Consider the following 21,211-nt stretch of genomic DNA (forward strand, 5'->3'; position numbering starts at 1 on the left):
AAATTTTCATTTCTTTCCCCTACCGTCCCTTCATCAATTGTAGAACCATCGTTTCAAAAAAATATAAAATCAATTGTTTGTAGGCTCTACAGTCTGAAAAACTCGAAAAATGAGTGTACAAGTTGAGTTAACGCTTCTAGCACGAAACAGAAATGGAAATTCGAACAATGGAATTTCCGAAAATCGTCCAAAATTTTTTTTCTTAATTTTTGTCTTTTTTTCGTAGATTTTTGCATAAAAAACAAAAGTGTATGTATTATAAGCAAGAATAGATTCGGTTTACATGTTTAAACTTTAAATAAAAATGCTTAAAACCCATGTTTTTTTTTGCTCGATAAAAAATTCACTTTGTTTTTTTTTCGCCCCCCCCCTTCAGTGGCCGAACACCGGAAGGACAAAAACTTTATAAAATATTTGTAATGGCCTTATTGTTGTGCATTATCGAAAATTCCGATGTAGAATACATCTACATTTATATTCCTAAACTTGAAAATTCCGATGTAAAATACATCTACATTTATATTCATAAACTTCGTATTGCCACAAATTAAACTGTAATGTACATAAATCGTGAAACTCGTATGACCTTTGTCACAATCTCGAGTTTTGCAAGCTTCTGAGCAGTTCAACTTTAGATGGTATATTTTAACAGTTCCGTAACTAGGGAAGCATGGGTAGCCAGATAAAATAAAGCGGATAGCATTTTCGGAGTGATTGTATAACATTCCGCCGAAAACTACTTCGCGGAAAACCTTATGCGGAATGTACCATTTCAACCTTTTTGTGGAATGTACCATTTCGCAGGGGTGATTCTCTCCTTAGTCGTTGTCGCTCGTTCGGAACCAACTGAAGGAAAGTAATAAAGGTCAGTAGACCTAGGAAAACAAATAAGCCTAGACAGTGGTGATTTCTGCGTGGGTCTGCCCCCGCAGTGGCTGGCGCTTCCGATGGTGGGTCGCCGGCAACACTCGCAGCCCGCGGTCGTCTCGCCCTGAATCATCTAGTGTTACTATAGATAGTTTTTGGTGGTCTTGTTATTAACTAATGTTTTATGAAAGAGTCTAAAATTTCTCGAGTTCGATCAGTTTTTGAGTTACGCAAAAATTTCTATTTTATTTGTATGAGAGTCCATATCCCCCTACCATCGGGGTGAGGGATATCAAACCATTATAAAATAAATTTATGCCTCCAAAATCCCCCACAAGCCAAATTTGGCTCCATTTGCTTGATTAGTTCTTGAGTTATGAGGAAATTTGTGTTCCATTTGTATGGGAGCTACGCCTCTTAGTGGGGAGGGGTCTCTAACTATCATAAGAACCTTTCCCGGCCTCAAAAAACCCTGCATGCACATTTTCACGCCGATCGATTCAGTAGTTTCCGAGTCTAGACGAGAAACATACGGACAGACAGACAGACAGAAATTCATTTTTATAGGTATAGATAAAGGACCAATCCTGGTCATATGACTTTCAACTTACACTTCAAAATTCATTTACAATCATTTCATATTAATTGATTTACTATCTAAGGGGGGACCTAGCTCTGGAAAGTCTAAAAAATCGAATTTTATTTTTTTGCATTTTCGATAGTCTTATATCTTCGGAAATGTCATACCTAAAGGATTTTTTGATAACTGTTCTCGTTGAAAAGTTACGGCAAAAACTGTGGGGTCACCTTCAATACAGAGTTACTGTACTCAGGTACACTCACTTACGCACATTCAACTGCAGTGCCTCACAGAAGCAAAATCTGTAAAAAGCATACATGAAGCATTGCAGAGCTGAATGTATTCCACAATTTTTCTGTATATTTCTGTAGGGCATTGTATGGTATGCATGGAGGGAATCCACTATCAGTTCAAGGTCCTACCAGTGTGGGTAGCGATGTGAGTAGACTTACAGTAGATCCAAATTTGATTGTCAAATGCATTTCACACTAATGCTAAAAGAAGGACCAAAAGAGATTCTTTTCTTTTCTTACCTATTCTTTTTCTTACCTATCAACGGGGCCGGGTGGATCAGCCATCTGCCAAGAATTTTGATATCAGGCAGCCGGGATCCACGCAGCATCGCACCTCCTAGATTAGCTACTCAATCTTAAGGAAAGAGCATTACCGGGTATGACCACGTGGAGGCGCTAGGTAGGAACTTGGGATGGCTAGAGCTATGTTGGACGCATCTTCATTGCCTTCCACCTTTCATACCCTAGAGTAGGGCATTATGTTTATGTATACAAAAAATAATGGAGTACTTAATTCAGAAAAATTGTAGGTTGCATTCAACTCTACGCATGTTTCATACAAGTTTTTTACCGGATTTGCTTCTATAAGGCAATACAGTCGGCTGAGCGCAAGTGGGCGTATATGAGCGCACCAAATCTGCTTTAAAATGATATTCTCCATATTTTCTCCATCATGTGGTTTTCTTCTAAAACATGGAAGGGTTTACATTAATAAATACAATTCTGATATAAAAATTTATTATTTATAGTAAACTAGCTGACCCGACAAACTTCGTATTGCCACAAATTAACCTGTGTTGTACATAATCATGAATCTCGGATGATCTTTGTCACAATCTCGAGTTTTGCAAGCCCCCCAGTGGACGGCGCTTCCGACGGCGGGTCACCGGCAACACTCGCGATCGTCTCGTCCTGAATCATCTAGTGTTACTATAGATAGTTTTTGTGGTCTTGTATTGACTAATGTTTTATGGAAGAGTCTCGAATTTCTCGAGTTCGATTAGTTTTTGAGTTTCGCAAAAATTTCTGTTTTATTTGTATGAGAGTCCATCCCCCTACCACAGGGGTGAGAGGTCTCTAACTATCGTAAAATAAATTCAAGACTCCAAAATCTCCCACATGCCAAATTTGGTTCCATTTGCTTGATTAGTTCTCAAGTTATAAGGAAATTTGAATTTCATTTGTATGGGAGCTCCCCTCTTAAAAGGAGAAGGGGTCGTAATTCACCATAGAAAAATTTCTGCCATCTAAAACTCCCACATGCCAAATTTGGTTCCATTTGCTAGATTAGTTCTCGAGTTATGAGGAAATGTGTTTTTCATTTGTATAGGAGCCCCCCCCCCTCTTAAATTGGAGAAATCCATAGAAAATATACCATAGAAAATATTCTTGCCTGCAAAAACACCCAAATGATAAATTTGGTTCGATTTGCTTGATTAGTTCTAGAGATATGAGGAAATTTGTATTTCGTTTGTATGAGAGCCCCCCCTCTTAAAAAGGTAAGGGGTCCTAATTCATCATAGAAAAAATGGTTGCCTCCAAAAACACCCACATGCCAAATATGGTTCCATTTGCTTGATTAGTTCTAGAATTATGAGGAAATTTGTATTTCATTTGTGTAGAAGCACCCCCTCTTAAAGTTGGGAGGGGTCCTAATTCACCATAGAAAATATTTTTGCCTCCAGAAACCTCCACATGCCAAATTTGGTTCTATTTGCTTAATTAGTTCTCGAGTTATGAGGAAATTTGAATTTCATTTGTAAAGGAGCCCCCCCTCCTAAAGTGAGTAGGGGTCCCAATTCATCATAGAAAAAATTTTTGTCTCCAAAAACACCCACGTGCAAAATTTGGTTCCATTTGCTTGATTAGTTCTCGAGTTATGAGGAAATTTGTATTTCGTTTGTATAGGAGCCCCCCCTCTTAAAGTGGGGAGGGGTTCTAATTCACCATAAAAAATATTTATGCCCTAGAAAACTTTCACATGCCAAATTTGGTTCCATTCGCTTGATTAATTCTCGAGTTATGAGGAAATTTGCATTTCATTTGTATAGGAGCCCCCCTTCCTAAAGTGGGGAGGGGTCCCAATTCATCATAGAAAAAAATGTTGTCTCCAAAAACACCCACGTGCCAAATTTTGTTCCATTTGCTGGATTAGTTCTCGAGTTATGAGGAAATTTGTATTTCGTTTGTATAGGAGCCCCCCCTCTTAAAGTGGGGAGGGGTTCTAATTCACCATAGAAAATATTCTTGCCCTCGAAAACTTTCACATGCCAAATTTGGTTTCATTTGCTTGATTAGCTCTCGAGTTATGAGGAAATTTGTATTTCATTTGTATAGGAGCCCCCCCTCCTAAAGTGAGGAGGGGTCCCAGTTCATCATAGAAAAAATTTTTGTCTCCAAAAACACCCACGTGCCAAATTTTGTTCCATTTGCTTGATTAGTTCTCGAGTTATGAGGAAATTTGTATTTCGTTTGTATAGGAGCCCCCCCTCTTAAAGTGGGGAGGGGTCCTTATTTACCATAGAAAATATTTATGCCCTAGAAAACTTTCACATGCCAAATTTGGTTCCATTCGCTTGATTAATTCTCGAGTTATGAGGAAATTTGCATTTCGTTTGTATAGGAGCCCCCCCTCCTAAAGTGGGGAGGGGTCCCAATTCATCATAGAAAAAAATGTTGTCTCCAAAAACACCCACGTGCCAAATTTTGTTCCATTTGCTTGATTAGTTCTCGAGTTATGAGGAAATTTGTATTTCGTTTGTATAGGAGCCCCCCCTCTTAAAGTGGGGAGGGGTCCTTATTTACCATAGAAAATATTCTTGCTCTCGAAAACTTTCACATGCCAAATTTTGTTCCATTTGCTTGATTAGTTCTTCAGTTATGAGGAAATTTGTATTTCATGTGTATAGGATCCCCCCCTCCTAAAACGGGGAGGGGTCTCAATTCATCATAGAAAAAAATTTTGTCTCCAAAAACACCCACATGCCAAATTTGGTTCCATTTGCTTGATTAGTTCTCGAGTTATGAGGAAATTTGTATGGAAGCCCGCCTTTTTAAAGAGGAGAGGAGTTATAATTCCCCATATAAAGAGAGGAGGGGTCTCAATTTACCATAGAATAAATTCTTGTCACCGAAAACACCCACATGCCAAATTTTGTTCTATTTGCTTGATTAGTTGTCGAGTTATGCAGAAATTTGTGTTTCATTTGTATGGGAGCCCCCCCTCTTAGTGGGGGGAGGGGTTTCTAACCATCACTAAAACCTTTCCTGGCCCCAAAAAGTAGTTTTCGATTCTATAAGGAACATACAAACAGACAGACAGACAGAAATCCTTCTTTATAGGTATAGATTATATCTGGGATATTCCTGTTGCTTTTTGTCTAAAACCAACTTTCAAGATTATTTAACAAGTATTGCATGAATACGTGATGGAATATTTTTCTTATTTTTTCTCAATTCAGTGAACAAAAATGTATAAGAATCAGTAGAAAAATTCTATGCAGTTTTTGATACAGACCTGTGCGCGATAGAAAGCCTGTTTCTCAGATATGGCTAAGCCTTTTATTTGAAAGGTATGATTTTCTAGCACATGTATTAGTACTATTAAATTGTTTCGTGAACCGACACATTAGTTTTCACATATGTAATTTAAGAAAGATCATAACTCAAAAATTGTTGATTGTAGGGGAATGGTGCCTGAGAACATGTTGTAGATAATCATGTAGACTTCATAATAAAAATACACACCGATTTTTTTTTGTTTTCTCAAAAACAGACACTAAGGAAACCTGTAAGTCGTAGGCGAAATACGTATTTGTCGTGAATAAAATATACATAGTAGAATTAAATTGGATAAGTTTTCTTCTTATTATTTGATTTTAGGTTCTCAAAAAAATTTAATACAAGCTATAGAATTAAAATTTGTTTTCCACCATAGATATTTTTCAGGTTTTTGTTCGCTAAAAATGCTCGAACCAATAATAAAAATAGAGTAGGTTTTTACAAGATAAAATTTTTCTCTTAAAATTGCGATGAAAGGGACTGGTATGCAAGTATATTTTGAATTTGATGGAAAAGTACTCGAATATGAAGCATATATTTTCTGCTTAACTATACTAGAACTTTATTTAAATTTAAGGTGCAGTAATTAATTTATAATAGAAAGCTATAGAAAGATATAATAAGATATAATATTATTTATAAATTAGGTAGCACATAATTTCAATCCCAGCAAACAAATTGGTTTGTATATCTCGGTTGCACCTGAGAGATACGAAAAAATGCGCATTAAAAAGTTATATTTCACGCCACATAAGAACATCTAAGTACCAAAGTGGAGGCAATATACGTGCGATAATTTAGATAATCATTTGTAATTCTATCTTGTATTCTTTACAAGAGTTTTTGGAGCACACAACTTAATACTCCTCAATATACGATTAAGATATAACTAAATGTTACAATCATCAATACTGCTTTATAATTCACAGTCATAAGTTGCATATGACGACACGCACGACAACTTATTGTACACTTCACTTTGACAGACTCTAATCATTATGCAATTCTAATGTAAAAATGACATGCATACGACCTAATGTGGACTTTCTATTACGATCTTGTGTTATCTGGGATACTTTTAATCGTTTTTTCTCAACACAGTAATTTTTAATGGGATTAATACGCGGATATTTTCATTGAATCTCTTTTATCTATTGGAATGACTTTACGCCAACTTCTGTTGACAGATTGATCGTAGTTTTTTTAGAATCAACTTTACGCTTGGTGTTTATTGTTCCATATTTGCTAATATTGCCCGCCTAGGTAGCTCCGTGATATGATGCTGGCCTAACAAGCCAGTCGTCGTATGTTCGAATCTCGACTGAACGGTGCCGCTACAGAGTTAATAGGATCTTTGCACTAGCCCTGTAATTTTCCTGCACTCTAATAACCGGTTGCGAAGTCTATCGATAAAGAAGGGTTATGTTCTGAAGGACGGGTATACCCATGGCTTTGCTTTTTATTTGGCGATACTAAAGCAGTAATTTTTATTTTAAGGACAAGAAATTTAGAACGAAAGCATTTCAAAAATATAAGAACTTTTCCGTTACAAAAAAGTTCGGTCGTCCTTACATTGAAAAGCTAGCAACACCGTTTCCTCATGAAAGTATGTTTGTTTTGAATAAATAATAATGCTAAGTTTTTCAATTACAAGTGGTTTATTAGCAAGCTTTTTTGGTCCTATAACCTCAAAAAACAAATTTCAGAACAGTTTCGTGCATTGCCCGAAAGTCAAGTTCAATGGATGGCCTAAATCTGGTATTCAATCGATTCGCCAAAAATACTTTGGAAGTAATTCTTATAAATTACATCAAAAATCGTCAATATTACGCATCAGTAAGTCAAAAACAAATTCATTTACCTTAAACATTTCGGAGGGTCAATTGGAACTTTTCCAGAAAGTTATGTGTGTATTATGCTAGGTGATTGCACAATATGTTCTTTGTTAGGTCACAGGATTCTTATACATTGCAGTAGATTCGACCCGAGTAAAGCAGCAGTCAACGGAGATAAACGATTCGCTTCTAAATCGAGCTATGTATCCCGTGAGGACAGAAAGAATTATGTACATATTTGAAAGTTATCTTCCAAGCGGGTTTTAATTATCATAAAGCAAACAACTGCTATATATCGGTCTCTGCTGGCCGAATATCGTAGCAGTGTCGTAGTCGGAATCGTCCATTTCTAGAACTTCGTTCATCGGAGTCAGTTCGTGCTAGTGCCAATAGTGTTTTATATGAAGTACATTTGAATTGTATTTTAAAAGTAAAATTAAACCGTACTTTTAGACAGAAACACTCCTAACAAAGTTTTTTTTGCAAGAAATTGAATATGATTATAGTATGATATCGAGTTTACGCCACGTGTTCAAATTTTTTCTGTTTCATTAGATCTTGTGATTCGCCTGATACGCACCATAATTATTAATATTGTGCAGCTATTCGGATTCCAAAAAACGAAATTAAGCATAAAAGGCATTAGTGGAACTAGGGAAGACTAAACCAGTAGAAAATCCGCCTAGAAAGAACGGTGCAATTTTTAAATTTTGTAAAAAAACGGTGCGCCAGTTCTGCTAATGATATAAAGCTGGCGATCTACGAGGAAATATTTAGACTACCTTACCGAATATAACAATTCTGTTTACTTGATCAGAATACCGTGTGTAATACTGTTTGAAAACTTTTTCATGAAAAGAAAATCAATGTAAAAGATTTACATAAGTGATAAAATATTGTTTGGTTCTAATAATTGGAAAAAATCTGAGCAAAAATTACCACATACAAAATTTATCGTAACATCGAGTAATCTAAATATGAAATTTAATCTTTATTCCTTTCATCAAAAAATAATTCTTTCAGTTTTTAAACCTAGTCAATATTTTGTTAAAACATCGCTAGTTAATCAAAAAAGTGCTTGTATACTGTGAAAATCGTGTCCCACTCATCTGCAAAACATTCATTTAGAACGAAAATTTAAATAGTATAATTCACAAATGATGCAAAAATTGCGCCTCAAATGAAATCTTAGTGTTGATGCGTATCGATTCCTTTAACCTGAATAATCTACAAGTCCACGTGCTACAAAGGGGAAAATCGAGCGAAAAATACTTTTTGTCAGGACCTTGACCAAGTTTTTAGTCAGCGGTCATGAGCTAGTGGAAATGATGTTTGTGCCTTACCACGAGGTGTAGGGAAAGTTGACTGTAGCCAAACATGCGATGTTAAAATGCATCACAAGCAGGTTCGAATGAAAAATTAAACCCTCAGATTGCGGTTGGTAATGAATGGCTTAGGACATGATTTTCGGATCGCGCGTATTTTACATTTTCCTCATATTCCAACTTTGCAATGAAAGGAGAGATTTTATTCGATTATAGACGTCCACCAACAGCAAAAGTTAAGGAATTGAATTGTGGTTTCTCGGTCAATGGGACATGGGAAGACGTGTTCTAAGTGGGAATACTTATCTAAGAGCTACTGCTTATTTGATCACCGTTAATTAATTCGAAAGAAGGCTGTGAAAAACTCGATAGATGTTATTGACTAACCAAAAGTGTTATGTAACTGTAGCTATTAGTGCATGTGTTTTGCAGTGATAAACCATATTTTCATTATTAGAGTGGATTTTTCAAATTGGGATTCAAAAAGCAAGCGAATACTATGATGGGATGGAAAGTTCCGGTTTTGATACTCTTTTTCTGCTGTTTTGGATTAGTGCGATCTGAAGGTGAGATAATGCTCAATATTCCTATAGTGACATTAAATAGAATAAAATAGTATTCATGGTAATAAATATTACGTTCTCGCATTAGATAGGCATTTTGTTATTGTGACGTAATGGATAATGAAAAATAATGAGTGAAAATAATAGCTTCCTGACAGAGTTTAATGATCTATTGTCAGCCTCAATCCACCTAATGGTCAATCCACCTAATGAAACAAATCTGAAACTGAGTAAATTCGTATTCGACATGTGCTTACCGAATCTTAATCAATTCTCATTTTTGAAGTCAATGCACAACTTTTGCGGTATGAAAATCGTCGCCGAAATTGTCTTGTTTCAAATCAACTCAGACAAGGGGTATAATGAATTGTAATTTCCAGAATCTAGTTCAGTAATTATTTATGACCGTGTTAAATTATTCATGAACGCTTGAATTTCAGTTTCCAAACGATTGTGCTCCAGAGGTGTGAGTGTGTCCATACGGGTCCCAGCCGGCGATATGTCGAGACATAATTATGGTTTGGCAAACAAGGATAAAAGCTGCGTAGTGGTGAGAGAACACGGCAGTTCGACAAATGTTTCTAACGGCCAGTCAGGTTTAATGATACTTACATGGAAGGCCAGTGACAAAATTTCAACAATGTTACCATAAAATTAAAGTCAATTCTTCTAAAGGTGATCTGGGAAACTTTACATTGCCGCTCATTTAGCAGTGGTGTAAATAACAGAACACTGACATCGTTAGTTTTGAAATTTCTGAGCGGAGATGTATATGCTACAGACTGCCCCGATTTATGACAAAATAATAATTATTTTTTCTGCGGATAAATGTTCAATATTGCAGTAATCATTGTTTGTTTAACTAACTGGACTGCAATTTATTTGCTTGTGTGAGAGCTCGTAAACAAATTATTGCTAATTGGATAAATTAGAATTGATATCGTTACTTACTAACTCTTCCGTATTAAAATCAAATATAATATTTAGAAAGCTATGCCGTTCCTGTAGTTTTGAAACATTTGAATAGATTTAGACATACAAAACTCGCTTATAACACAACCAAATTCGCACACATACATAATTGATTGGACGATGTTCTTTACGGTTATTCATACGTGCTAAGATGTTCTATTACTTGAATTATCAATTAATTACCTTTTCTGAGCTCTTTATCTTTCCAGTTACATTTTCTATTGAATTTGCTTTAAATAGACTAAGTGTAGCAGACTGGATATTTTTTTCGAAGAGCGTAATTTCGCTACAAGGTAAAACTCTTCTTAGTTGAATTAGAGGTACTAAAATAACTGCAATTCTGCAAGCAGCAGACGTCACCATTTTCGTTCAGTTCTTGACAACGAATTTGGTGGAAATTGGATTGCAATAAAACATTTTTCAATTTTCTTCTATGCACTTTATAAATTCTTCTAGCTTATGATATGAGAGAATAGCGAAAACAGGGAATGTATCGGCTTGTGCTAAAATTGTTTTCCAAGAATTCCTGTGCTGAACACTCTAAGCGCAAGCGACACTTTTATTGGGGCGTATTTTACAGTTTCGAAAGCATCTATTGCTGCGAATCCTCCTGGCGGTTTCTAGCTGATGTCGTGGTTGTAAAATAGTTTCATTTCACAATAAAAGCATTATTATGACTTTCGAATGAACATACGAACATAAAATAGTGATTCTATGGAGTTTCTTTTCTGCCTAGTAGAATCGTTCACTGGACCTCAATATATTTCTATGGTTTGATGAACATTTCATATTTCTTGGTTGGGAAACCAGATGGGAGCGTAATTTTTACTGTTAGCAGTTCAACCTTGCTTGCACACTAGAAATGAGCAGTTGTTTCAGTAACGCAGATGGTATTTTTAACCACCTAAATGTGGTTGCCGTCGAAATTTCCGTTATAAATTACCTATCGTACGACTGGTACATACACTTAGTGTGTGATGAGAGGGAAGCGAATTTACGTGTAAAGTGACCCGAATTGTGCAAAATTTATTGACAATAACGGAACTGACTCCGGGTGTGATGCTGGTGAAACTAAATGCTACTATATACTTATTGGTCGAATAAATTGATTGATCCGCGCCACAATGAAGTGACGCAGTACTTATTATTCACGCCGAAAATTCTATCCAAACAAGTTGATTACTGCAGTTTCATTACTCCCTGTGTTATTTAAATCGATGGCTATGACCAACAAATAGATTTAGTTCTATAAATTCAACAAATAATAATTACTGTGATAGTTAAGTTTTGGAGAAGACATTTTAAAACTAAATTTTGTTCTCTTCAAAATATTTTGATTAAAACTGCAGCAACCGCATATTAAAAGAAACATTTCATAGCTACCAAAAATGCTTCTAATGCATAATTCTTTGCTACAAACCTTTCTATTCGTTTGCTGATTTCGTCAATTGGTTTAAATATATCTATTATATGTAACGTAAAATATTACAAACACAAAATTGGCATTCTCAACTGCCATTAGCAGTCTCAGCTGCAGAGTAGCAGTCACCCACTCGGTCTTAACGCTAAACGGAAACCATGTATCACTAAGAAGTGAAATTTTCTATTCCTTTCGCTTTTGCATTCATATAATGTATGTAGAAAAGTTACAGTTTGAATAGTGGCTAGTGGACAGAAACCGTCACCGCAAATTATCCTTTCTAGACGAATCTCTACTGTACTGTGGTTTTCCATTTAACGCAAGGCACTGCATTCGCTGTTGCTCGCTACTCCAGAAAAACAAAGTTATGCTAATGAGGGTTAGTGTTGGAAATGGGTGTGTTTTGAGAAAAGATATATTTCGACCATCACGGTCTTCCATTTGTCCGTACTCGTTTTCGCGAGTGCGACCGGTTAAGTTGAACCTAGTGCAATGTTAAAGGCTTCCGCTTCCTTTGACACTAAAACTTTTGCAAAAAATACAGACGTAGCCATGAGGAAACGTAATGTACAGCTATATTCTAAGGAAAACTAAAACCCTTGGCTGGCTACGCCTTTGACCGAAAGTAAGAAAAGCGGTTCTTCTTTGCTAAGGAAGTTTTCATTGTGAGATATCCTCGGTTGCTGTAATCCGTGTCCGTCGCATAAATTAGCCGTTGTGGGAAGCTTTGTGCCCGGGAACCTTTAAGGAGTAGCAATTTAGATTGAGAAGTGCTAATAACAATGCAATTTTCATGGTGATTTCATTTTTTCTCTGATTTTCTTTAGCAATTGCCATCGAGCAGATTCTATCGTTGTGCTGTCAAGAAGGCGAAGAATGGGGAACACAGCATAGGTTATGCTCGAGTTTTAACAAATCGCTCGAGTTAGTCCCAGGAGAGCTGCGAGGGTTGTGTCTATCAACGATCGAAATCTGCTGCTCTAAGCAACACAAGATTTATCAGTGTACTGCCGGACAGATTGCTGCTCGGCAGGGTCTGAGTTGCTCATTGAAAGGCGATCACTCTGGATCTGAGTTTTACACGGTAAGTATTGTTGTGGAGAGTCTAGTTTCTATCCAAGATAACCGATTTTAGCTAACTGTTAGGACTGCTGTGAAGCCTGTAAAATAGGACTTGTAGTGGGATCTAGTGCTAGTAAGTGTTCGGTCGAACCATTCGCCTTCGGAAGTCCTTGGGATGAGGTATACGATGGCTGCTGTAAGGACATAAAACAAGGCGAAGGTACATTCATTTTAAACGAAGAGGACGAAAGTAAGTGCGCCTTGTTGGTCCATTTATGTCATAAATAAGCTGCGCATGTAATGCACTACTATAGATATTCTTTAGTTGCTTTCGAAGCTTTAAGCTATTTGTTTCATTTCTCACAGACAATTTATGCGGTCGTTTTGACAATCTTTGCTCACAAATTTGCGAGAACACGGAAGCTGGTTCGTATATGTGCAAATGCCATCAAGGTTATATACTTCTGGATGACAGAAAAACGTGCGTTCAAATAACTTCGGAAGATGAAAATGAAATTTCGACAGAAAAAATTGTGTCGGAGTAAGTATCCACACTTTAAGTTTCAAACGAAAGAAAGTGAGGGCAAAATGAGACGAAAAGATAAATTCATATACCAATTTCGTATTCCAAATCTCCATCAATCATCCACCAATTTCATAATTTTAAATAAATTTTGGAGGATAAAAGTAATATTTCATATACTGTTATCTGTGTGAAACAGAAGAATTTTCATTCCGTATAATACGCTAGTCTCATATTTAAAAAAAAACTGAAGAATATTTGGGGCACATTCTTCAAACAAATTTACCTACTATTGAAGTGCGTTTCTCACCTTCAGTTGTCGCCGAGGATACGAGAAAGATCATCGGACAGGTGAATGTGTGGACGTCGACGAATGCGAAACAGGCGAAGCGGCCTGCGATATGGAGCGCCAGGTTTGTATGAACACTGAAGGTGACTATCGCTGTTTGGACATACAAGACGTGAAATGCGACGCCGGTTTCCGGTTTGATCGCAAAAGTGGCAAATGTGAAGGTACGTATACAAATGGCTATATGGAAAACCGACTATGTACTTACTGTCGCTATGAATGCTGGTCGTTCGTGTATTTCGTTAATTGAAAATGATGTTTTAATTACGATCTACTTTTTTAAAACATTGTCACTCGTCACTATTAGGATCACTACATGTAGATAAAAGTTAGACTCACACATGCGACATTGTTGAAATGGACATGCAAACTCACCTGCTGGAGAAGGTAGTGATAAAGATTTGAACCTAAACATTAATAAATAGAATGATATTAACTGTAATACCACATAGCTCTAATACTTCTCTTAGATCTTATTATTTTCGAGCCAAAATGCTTTATAACTTTTTTGAATCAAAGCTCGACCACTGCCAGCTGTTACCTGCACAATCGTTCGTTACATTTCGAAACCTGTTGAAAATAATGTGTACACTTCACTGGCATTCAACGAATATGGTGATGGTGTGGTTATTCAAAACATATTCATTTATCTTTTTTGCATAGACATCAACGAGTGCGAAGACGAAGCGGCCTGTGACGAGGGCTTTCAATGTGTTAACATAAAAGGATCCTACGACTGTATAGCAGTGGTAAAAAACTATCCACTGTAAGTAATTTCCGTACAGCACTGACTACTGACCCGGTGTGCTTAGAAACCCGATCAGCTGTGCTAATTTAATTGATGAACTTTTCATCAAATATCGCTTTTCATTCCAGCAGAACACCGCCAAAGAAAAAGGTTGAATCCTGTGCTCCGGGTTTCCGGCGGCACAACGACCAGTGCGTAGGTAAGTTAGACTGGTTACACTTGAAAAAGCTTGACCGAAGTCGAAACAGTTTGGGATTTTCTGAAAAATTAGTTTTCCAAAAATGTTGACTTCATTTTTTTTCTTCTTACAGATATTGACGAATGCGCTGCCGATAAGAATGCATGTGACAGCAACCAAGTTTGTACAAATGAAATCGGAGGTTTCCGATGTGATTGTAAGATTGGTTTTATACTGGACCAAGTAACTAATGCTTGCGTAGGTGAGGCAACTTATTTTGTTATTTCAATAAATTTACAAATTCGGAATGACCCACAATTCCAGAATACTATGCGACTTCTTCTTCTGTTGGGTACCCTTACCACGGCGTCCATTATTTTGAACTATTGTGGTATGCCCCGTTTATTACTTTTTCTGTACGCTTCAAGCTGACCTCCCAAGTAACAATTTGGGTTTTATTACACTCTTATGATGGCATTTAAGTCCAAAATTGGTCTTGAAGACCACCATAAGAGTACAATAAAACTCACATTGTTGCTTGGGCTATTACTTATTAAGGAAGTAATAGCCTGGTACTGAAGCGATGCAGGTGCCAATCAGAGGTGACTTGGTTTGAACCTTGTTACCCTGATCGGCGACGCAGACCATATCTGCCCTTTTTGAGATATTGCAGTCTGCGTGCTCTTTGTGCTCCGCAATTGCAGAGTAAATGTTCCGTGGTCAAATATTCCTGTACGAAACCAAGATTCCGAACATGATATTTACTCTGACAATGTCCTGTCACAAGACCGGTAAGCGTGCTGATATCTCTCTTATTGAGACTCAGCAACTTTTGAGTACCTTAATACTCGACGTTATAGATGGTTAGATTGTTTGAGCGATTGTACGGCCATCCAATTGGCCATGGCTGTTCGGCTCTCCTATAGTTCCAGCTCACCCTTCAGAGTTGGAGCCATCTCGTCGTTCGACTCACTACGAGTCGGCGTATTGAGGATAGATGAGGAACAGGGCTAGATGTTCCTCCCCTTTGCTCCTATTCTCCCTTCCACCTCTTCCGTGTCTTTGTTATATTTTTTTTATATAACGGTAGTCTTTCCTATAGACGGCGGGAACCGTAAAAGAAAGTAATGAAATCAAAGGTGTTTATGGTAAACAAACAAAGTGGATAAGGTGTGACGTTGCCAAGTTTCTATTTACCCAAGCAGCCAACTATAACCGGATTCGTACCCAACTTTTCGCCCCGGGCCCTGTTTTTCTCAGATATTGGTGAACTTTTGAACCGGCGAACTGGGTAAATAGGAAACTCTACAATCCTCTTATCAAGCGCGCGACGTATTTCAAACTCCACCAACACTGGCGGGGGCGCCTGGGGGAAAAGTTAGGTTTCAAAATTATTTTCATTCGTTTTGCGAATCTCCCAGTTTGGGCGAACTTATACAAATTTTGTAAGTGTAAGCTCTCTTACCTAATTTTTTCGCTCCCTTCACGCCTTATTCCACTCTATTCGGATACCATGAATACATTTGATTTCATTTTTTTCCTTCTAATGTTCCCCCCGTCTATTCGAAAAGACTACCGTTATAAAAAATTACCTAATACCTGACCTTATTATAAAAGTCAAGACAACAAATCGTAAGGTTGATCTATAATTAATTTTAGAAACAGCGATTTCGAACACCGATTTTAGCGAATAAAATGTCAATCTGAAAAATCTGCAAATCCAAACACTAGAAGCTCGTATCTTTGTAAATAAACGTTTATAAGAGTAATTATCAACCTGATCGCAGAAACTGTTTTAAAAGAAAAAAAAATGTATGCAATCATTAGGAAAAAGTAACTTTATTTTTTTACAGATATAAATGAATGCCAAATTAATGCTCATGAATGCTTGGAAAGTCAAAGATGCGACAACACAATTGGATCTTACACGTGTATCCGTTTGCAAAGCTGTGGCACCGGCTACACATTAAATGCTGAAAGCGGAAACTGCGATGGTGAGTAACGAAAAACATGTCGCGAAGGGAATGTAATATTCGTTTTAACAACCTTGTTTGCTTTATCATACCTCTTTTCGCCGTTAGATGATGACGAATGCGCCTTGGGACGTCATAATTGTGTGCATCCGTACGAATGTTTCAATACGAAGGGATCGTTCCGCTGCCGGCAAAGGTCAAGGTATTCTCCAGCGATTGATGCTAGTAGCAATAATATTCGCAGTAGCACTAGCACAAGTACTACTAGCACCACTACAACCACACCTCGTTCTGTCTATTACACGCAATCACCCAGGCCAGGAGGATATCCTCCGCAGTATCAACGATCGCATCGTGATGAAGAGTATAATCGCTACATAGGTTCATGTGGAATAGGATTCGAGCGTAACTCTCTTGGAGCTTGCGTTGGTAAGATTTCTCATTCAAGTTAATAATCTGAAATAATGCATTTTCCGATTGAACTAATCGAAAATTAAAATGCTTTTAACATGCTTCCTGGAAATCGTAAGCAATTAATCCTTAGTCCTACAGCTACAAGCCAGCGCAACTTAAGCTTCTTTATGCATTTGATTTTTTTTTGTAATTAGATATTGATGAATGCACCCGGCCAAATACTTGCCGGCAAAATCAGCGATGCGTTAATAGTAATGGATCATACAGGTGCTACGATCTCTTAGTTTGTCCGAATGGCTTCATGGCTACTAACGATGGAACTGAATGTGTGGGTAAGTAAAGTAGTGACTCAATTATAACGTTGCCTTTGGCAATGCAAAAAGATAAGAAAAGACAATAACCGACTAAATTCAAATATTACGCTTATATAACATTCCTGCACAATTCCTGAGGATTATTTGAAGAACTGTCTATATTTTTTCGTCCTTCCCAGAATTAATAGGGACATAAAACGACATCTCAATTCGCAATTCTATAATTTGTTTACCAACCTAGAAACCACCTTTCAAAAATACCTAATTTAACGTATTCCAAACAGAAACGTTGCATGTCACTAAATATGAACTCTAATTTTGAAAATGAAAACATATTTCCTCCACTTTCAAAGATATCGACGAGTGCGCTAATGGCGAAGCGAAGTGCGGCCCAGACCAAGTCTGCAAGAATAAACGAGGAGGATACGTGTGCCTTTGTCCACCGGGACACATCATCGGTAGAAACCAACGGTGTGAGGATATAAACGAATGTGATTTACACAAAGGTAAGGTATGCCCACAGAACTCAGACTGTGTCAACACGGTCGGATCGTACCAGTGCGACTGTAAGGTTGGTTTCAAAAAGGATCGACCCGAGGACCTTACTTGTACCGACGTTGACGAATGTACAGATATTCCTGGCCTTTGCCACCAAAGATGCATCAACTATTGGGGTTCGTACCGGTGTGGTTGTGACGCTGGATACAAACTGGCTGTCAATAATCGAACTTGCGAAGATGTTAACGAATGCGAAGAATACAAATCAAATAACCTTTGCGTTGGATTCTGCGAAAACACACCCGGTTCATATGGATGCCGATGCCCGTCAGGGTATACACTAGGCCATGATGCACGAAGTTGTATCGGTAATTATACACACTTACAATCGTAATTGTTATTACGGCCATTACTTCTCCCGCTTTGGATCCTTTCGTTGCAGATATTGACGAATGCGAAACCAGAGATGTTTGCAGTGGTCGGAATGAAATTTGTACTAATATCCGTGGTAGCTATCGTTGCACGCGAATCAACTGCCCGCACGAATATGAAATCGATCCCGACAGGAAAACGTACGTACCATCACATTTTTGACTAATCATAATAGCTCAACATTAATTATTTTTTTCCGAACGGAAATTACTCTCTCTTCTGTTTTTGCAATTTTTCACTCCATCAGTCGCTGCTTACGAACTATAAAGTATTGCAATAGGGGAGATTTAGAGTGCCTACGAAAACCGTCATCCTACTCGTATAATTTTATAACCCTAGTTTCGAAAATGCCTGTACCACCTACTGGCCGGGCTCTGTTTAACTTGCGTGGTCCCGATTGGTACGAGTCGATTGATTTCGATCTGAAAGTGGTATCAGTGGATGCTCTGCCATCTGTGCGCTCAGTCGATCACCGATATTTTAGGTACGATAGAAAATCATGCGGTATTTATTTTTCTACACGTTATTGGTCCTATTTTTCAGCTTGAACAAAATGTCGAACGAAGTGCTCTTGAATTTGGTCAAGAGTATAGAAGGACCACAGGACATTGAGCTCGAACTAAGCATGGTAATATTCAAGGATGGACAACCATTCGGATCCAACATAGCTAGGCTATTTCTAATGGTTGCTGCCTATGAATTTTAGCACTGATATGTTTCATTTATTCTTTTCTTGTGTTTATAAGCGAAAATGAACTTCACATTGGAGTATTCATTCGTACAAATAATTTAATTATTCCGAATATCCTTTTTATTATCGAGGACGAACAGTATTAGCAAGGAAATAGAATTACAATTTATATGGATTATTATGGATTGTTCAACTGTTATAGTTTATATTGGAGAGTGTTTGTTTAATTTACCCTAGTACACTGAAGGTGTAATCTTCTTACTTTGATTCGACTATAAAACTTTAATCGGAGCCGAAACAGTTTTCTATGAATATTGAAATTGACTTTTTTTTATCCTACTGCAAGATTACTGTTCAGCATCTGTGGCTCGAGCAACACGTTCCCCACAATCATGTGGTAGATTTGTGCCTTTACTGTAACTTTACTTTTACATTGCTTAATGTAAGATTACTGGTACTGTAAGATTTGTTTTATACTAGATCAATTGACAACTAATTTGGAGATTCCGATGACTGCAATATGTGGAAATGACTGATATGATCCCGGGGTACTTTGCAACTAAAATATAAATATTGATAGTAAACAAAGACTTCGAACACCATTTCTGACAAAATAAAACCGAAGAAACTGCGAGTTCCGAATGAAATTTTTACTAATATCCGTCCGTTCGGAATAAAATTTATTCTAACATCGTTGCATGTGAATCAACTATCCGCACGAGTATAATATCGGTCCCGACAGAAAAACGTACGTACCGTCACAATTTTTACTAATCGTAATTGGTTAAAAATAAATTGATTTTTTCCAAATGGAAATTTTTCTCTATCCCATTTTTTTGCAAACTTTACACTTCAGCATCGCTGCCTGCAGACCATAAAATATTGCAATAGGGAAGATTTAGAATGCTTACGAAAATCGTAACAATATTCCTATATTACAAACAGCCATTCGGATCCAACATATCCACACTATTTCTACGGGTTTCCACGTATGAATTCTATATGTTTATGTGTAAATTAACCTAACATTGGAATTTTATTTTATTTGTACAAATAATTGATTTAATCTGAAGGACCGTTTTATCATCATCGCGGACGAGCGGTATTATCAAGGAAATAGAATTACAATTTATATGGACTAATCAACTTATTCATAAGATGTTTATAGATTACATCTGAGGGTGTTTATTTAATTTTCGCTTGTACACTAAAGGTGCAGTCTTCCTGCAATCATACCGCTCCCAAGCAATCTCATTAAAGAACGATTATGCGGTGCTTTTTCAACATCGTTCAGTATTACTCCGCCTACCACCGGGCGCCGGACGGATTTCAAATTGCTGACTACCATCGAATGACCTAAACAGCTTTACCGCTGACTGAGGGGGAAGGAAAAAACACTCAAACATTCACACAGGTGACGATTACCATCCGTTTACCAATGGTTATCTTAGAAGCAGAGAAAGTACATTTCACCAGTCCATGATTGCGTTAAAGTAAACTAATTACATCCTGTTTAAGGATAGAAACTGGAGAAGAGCTGTCCTTCTTAGCAAATCTGTACCCGTTGATAAAATGGCTTATCCAAGCACTTGTCGGTTATCGTCGGTCTCAGTAGAGTGAAGCCGGGTCCAGGGAAATGTTGGCTGTGTCATTTTGGATTGCCTTCGAGCTTCGTAACCATCAGCTGGCGAGCAAATCGCATTTTTTTCTTCTCTCTCTTCGCCGGACGTAGAAACAGTAATAGTATCCGCGCGATGTGGTTCAGAGCAGGTCGCCCGCTCGAGGCAAGATGGAGCCGATGCGGGGAAAAGTCATTTCCATAGTTTCCTCCCCGTAGTGGCAACGACGACTGATGCCATCGTTTGCCCTATTTTTGAACCGGATTTGGGCTTGCGATATTTCTACTATTTTACTGACGTATGACTTGCGGATCTAGCGAAATAACTCGAAACATGCTTACAGCTCTCTTGCTGAGCTGCTAGCAATGATTTCTATCATCATATGCTTTTCTAAAGGAATCTATCTCTGCTATGATAGGAGTACTAAGTATTGAATACTTCTTCAAATTACGATTTTAATTTCCTTGTTGTTTTATACCGAATAAACCGAAATTGTTTTCATTTTGTCCAAACGTACAATTAAATCGATCGATTATCAGAGAAATATAATATAACGTACTTTAGTTTCTGTTTCTCTGCTCTGAACTCATTGATATTGATTTGAAGTTAAAATTCCTGTAAATTGCACCTAACTTTTGCGCTCTGACCTTGCTGATGTGAAACATCTTGTTCCCACGGGTAAGCTGTATTTGCGCACTAATACTAAAGCACTAGTACTTTGTGAAATTAAGGAAAAACGCAACTCATTACATCAGCTACCATGACGCATTCATAAGAGCTCCATTAACTCGTGAAAATGAATCAGTTAGCAGTGAAAACTTAACTGCATTACCGTTCCTTTGTAGCCAAGAATAGTTGAAAGTACAGAAAGAAAAGTACAAATTTTACATTTGTAAATCTTATTAAGGAATTACAGGGTAGGAGCGAATCCATTTTATCTCATTTATCAAATCAGAAATATTCAAGTTTGAAATCGAAATTTTAAGAATAACAG

The 21,211-nt window shown here is 37.3% G+C and overlaps 1 protein-coding gene across 2 annotated transcripts; it reads left to right on the forward strand.

Moving 5' to 3' along the window:
* Nucleotides 1-7,483: 7,483 nt before the first annotated feature.
* LOC128737557 (fibulin-1) lies at nt 7,484-18,651 on the forward strand. 2 transcript variants are annotated; one of them, XM_053832227.1, is made up of 16 exons: nt 7,484-7,542; nt 8,919-9,027; nt 12,244-12,500; nt 12,563-12,728; nt 12,845-13,019; nt 13,318-13,514; nt 14,014-14,116; nt 14,230-14,297; nt 14,410-14,538; nt 16,130-16,270; nt 16,358-16,678; nt 16,858-16,995; nt 17,331-17,843; nt 17,918-18,047; nt 18,155-18,391; nt 18,451-18,651. In XM_053832227.1, exons 2-16 carry the CDS (start codon nt 8,961-8,963, stop codon nt 18,611-18,613), a joined length of 2,805 nt encoding a protein of 934 aa, XP_053688202.1. In that variant the 5' UTR covers nt 7,484-7,542; nt 8,919-8,960; the 3' UTR covers nt 18,614-18,651. The 2 variants fall into 2 exon arrangements, with proteins under 2 accessions (XP_053688202.1, XP_053688201.1); XM_053832226.1 differs by having other exon boundaries at nt 7,498-7,566.
* Nucleotides 18,652-21,211: the final 2,560 nt, after the last annotated feature.

Source organism: Sabethes cyaneus, chromosome 2 (genome assembly GCF_943734655.1).
Source record: "Sabethes cyaneus chromosome 2, idSabCyanKW18_F2, whole genome shotgun sequence".
In the NCBI taxonomy this organism is placed as follows: Eukaryota; Metazoa; Arthropoda; class Insecta; order Diptera; family Culicidae; genus Sabethes; species Sabethes cyaneus.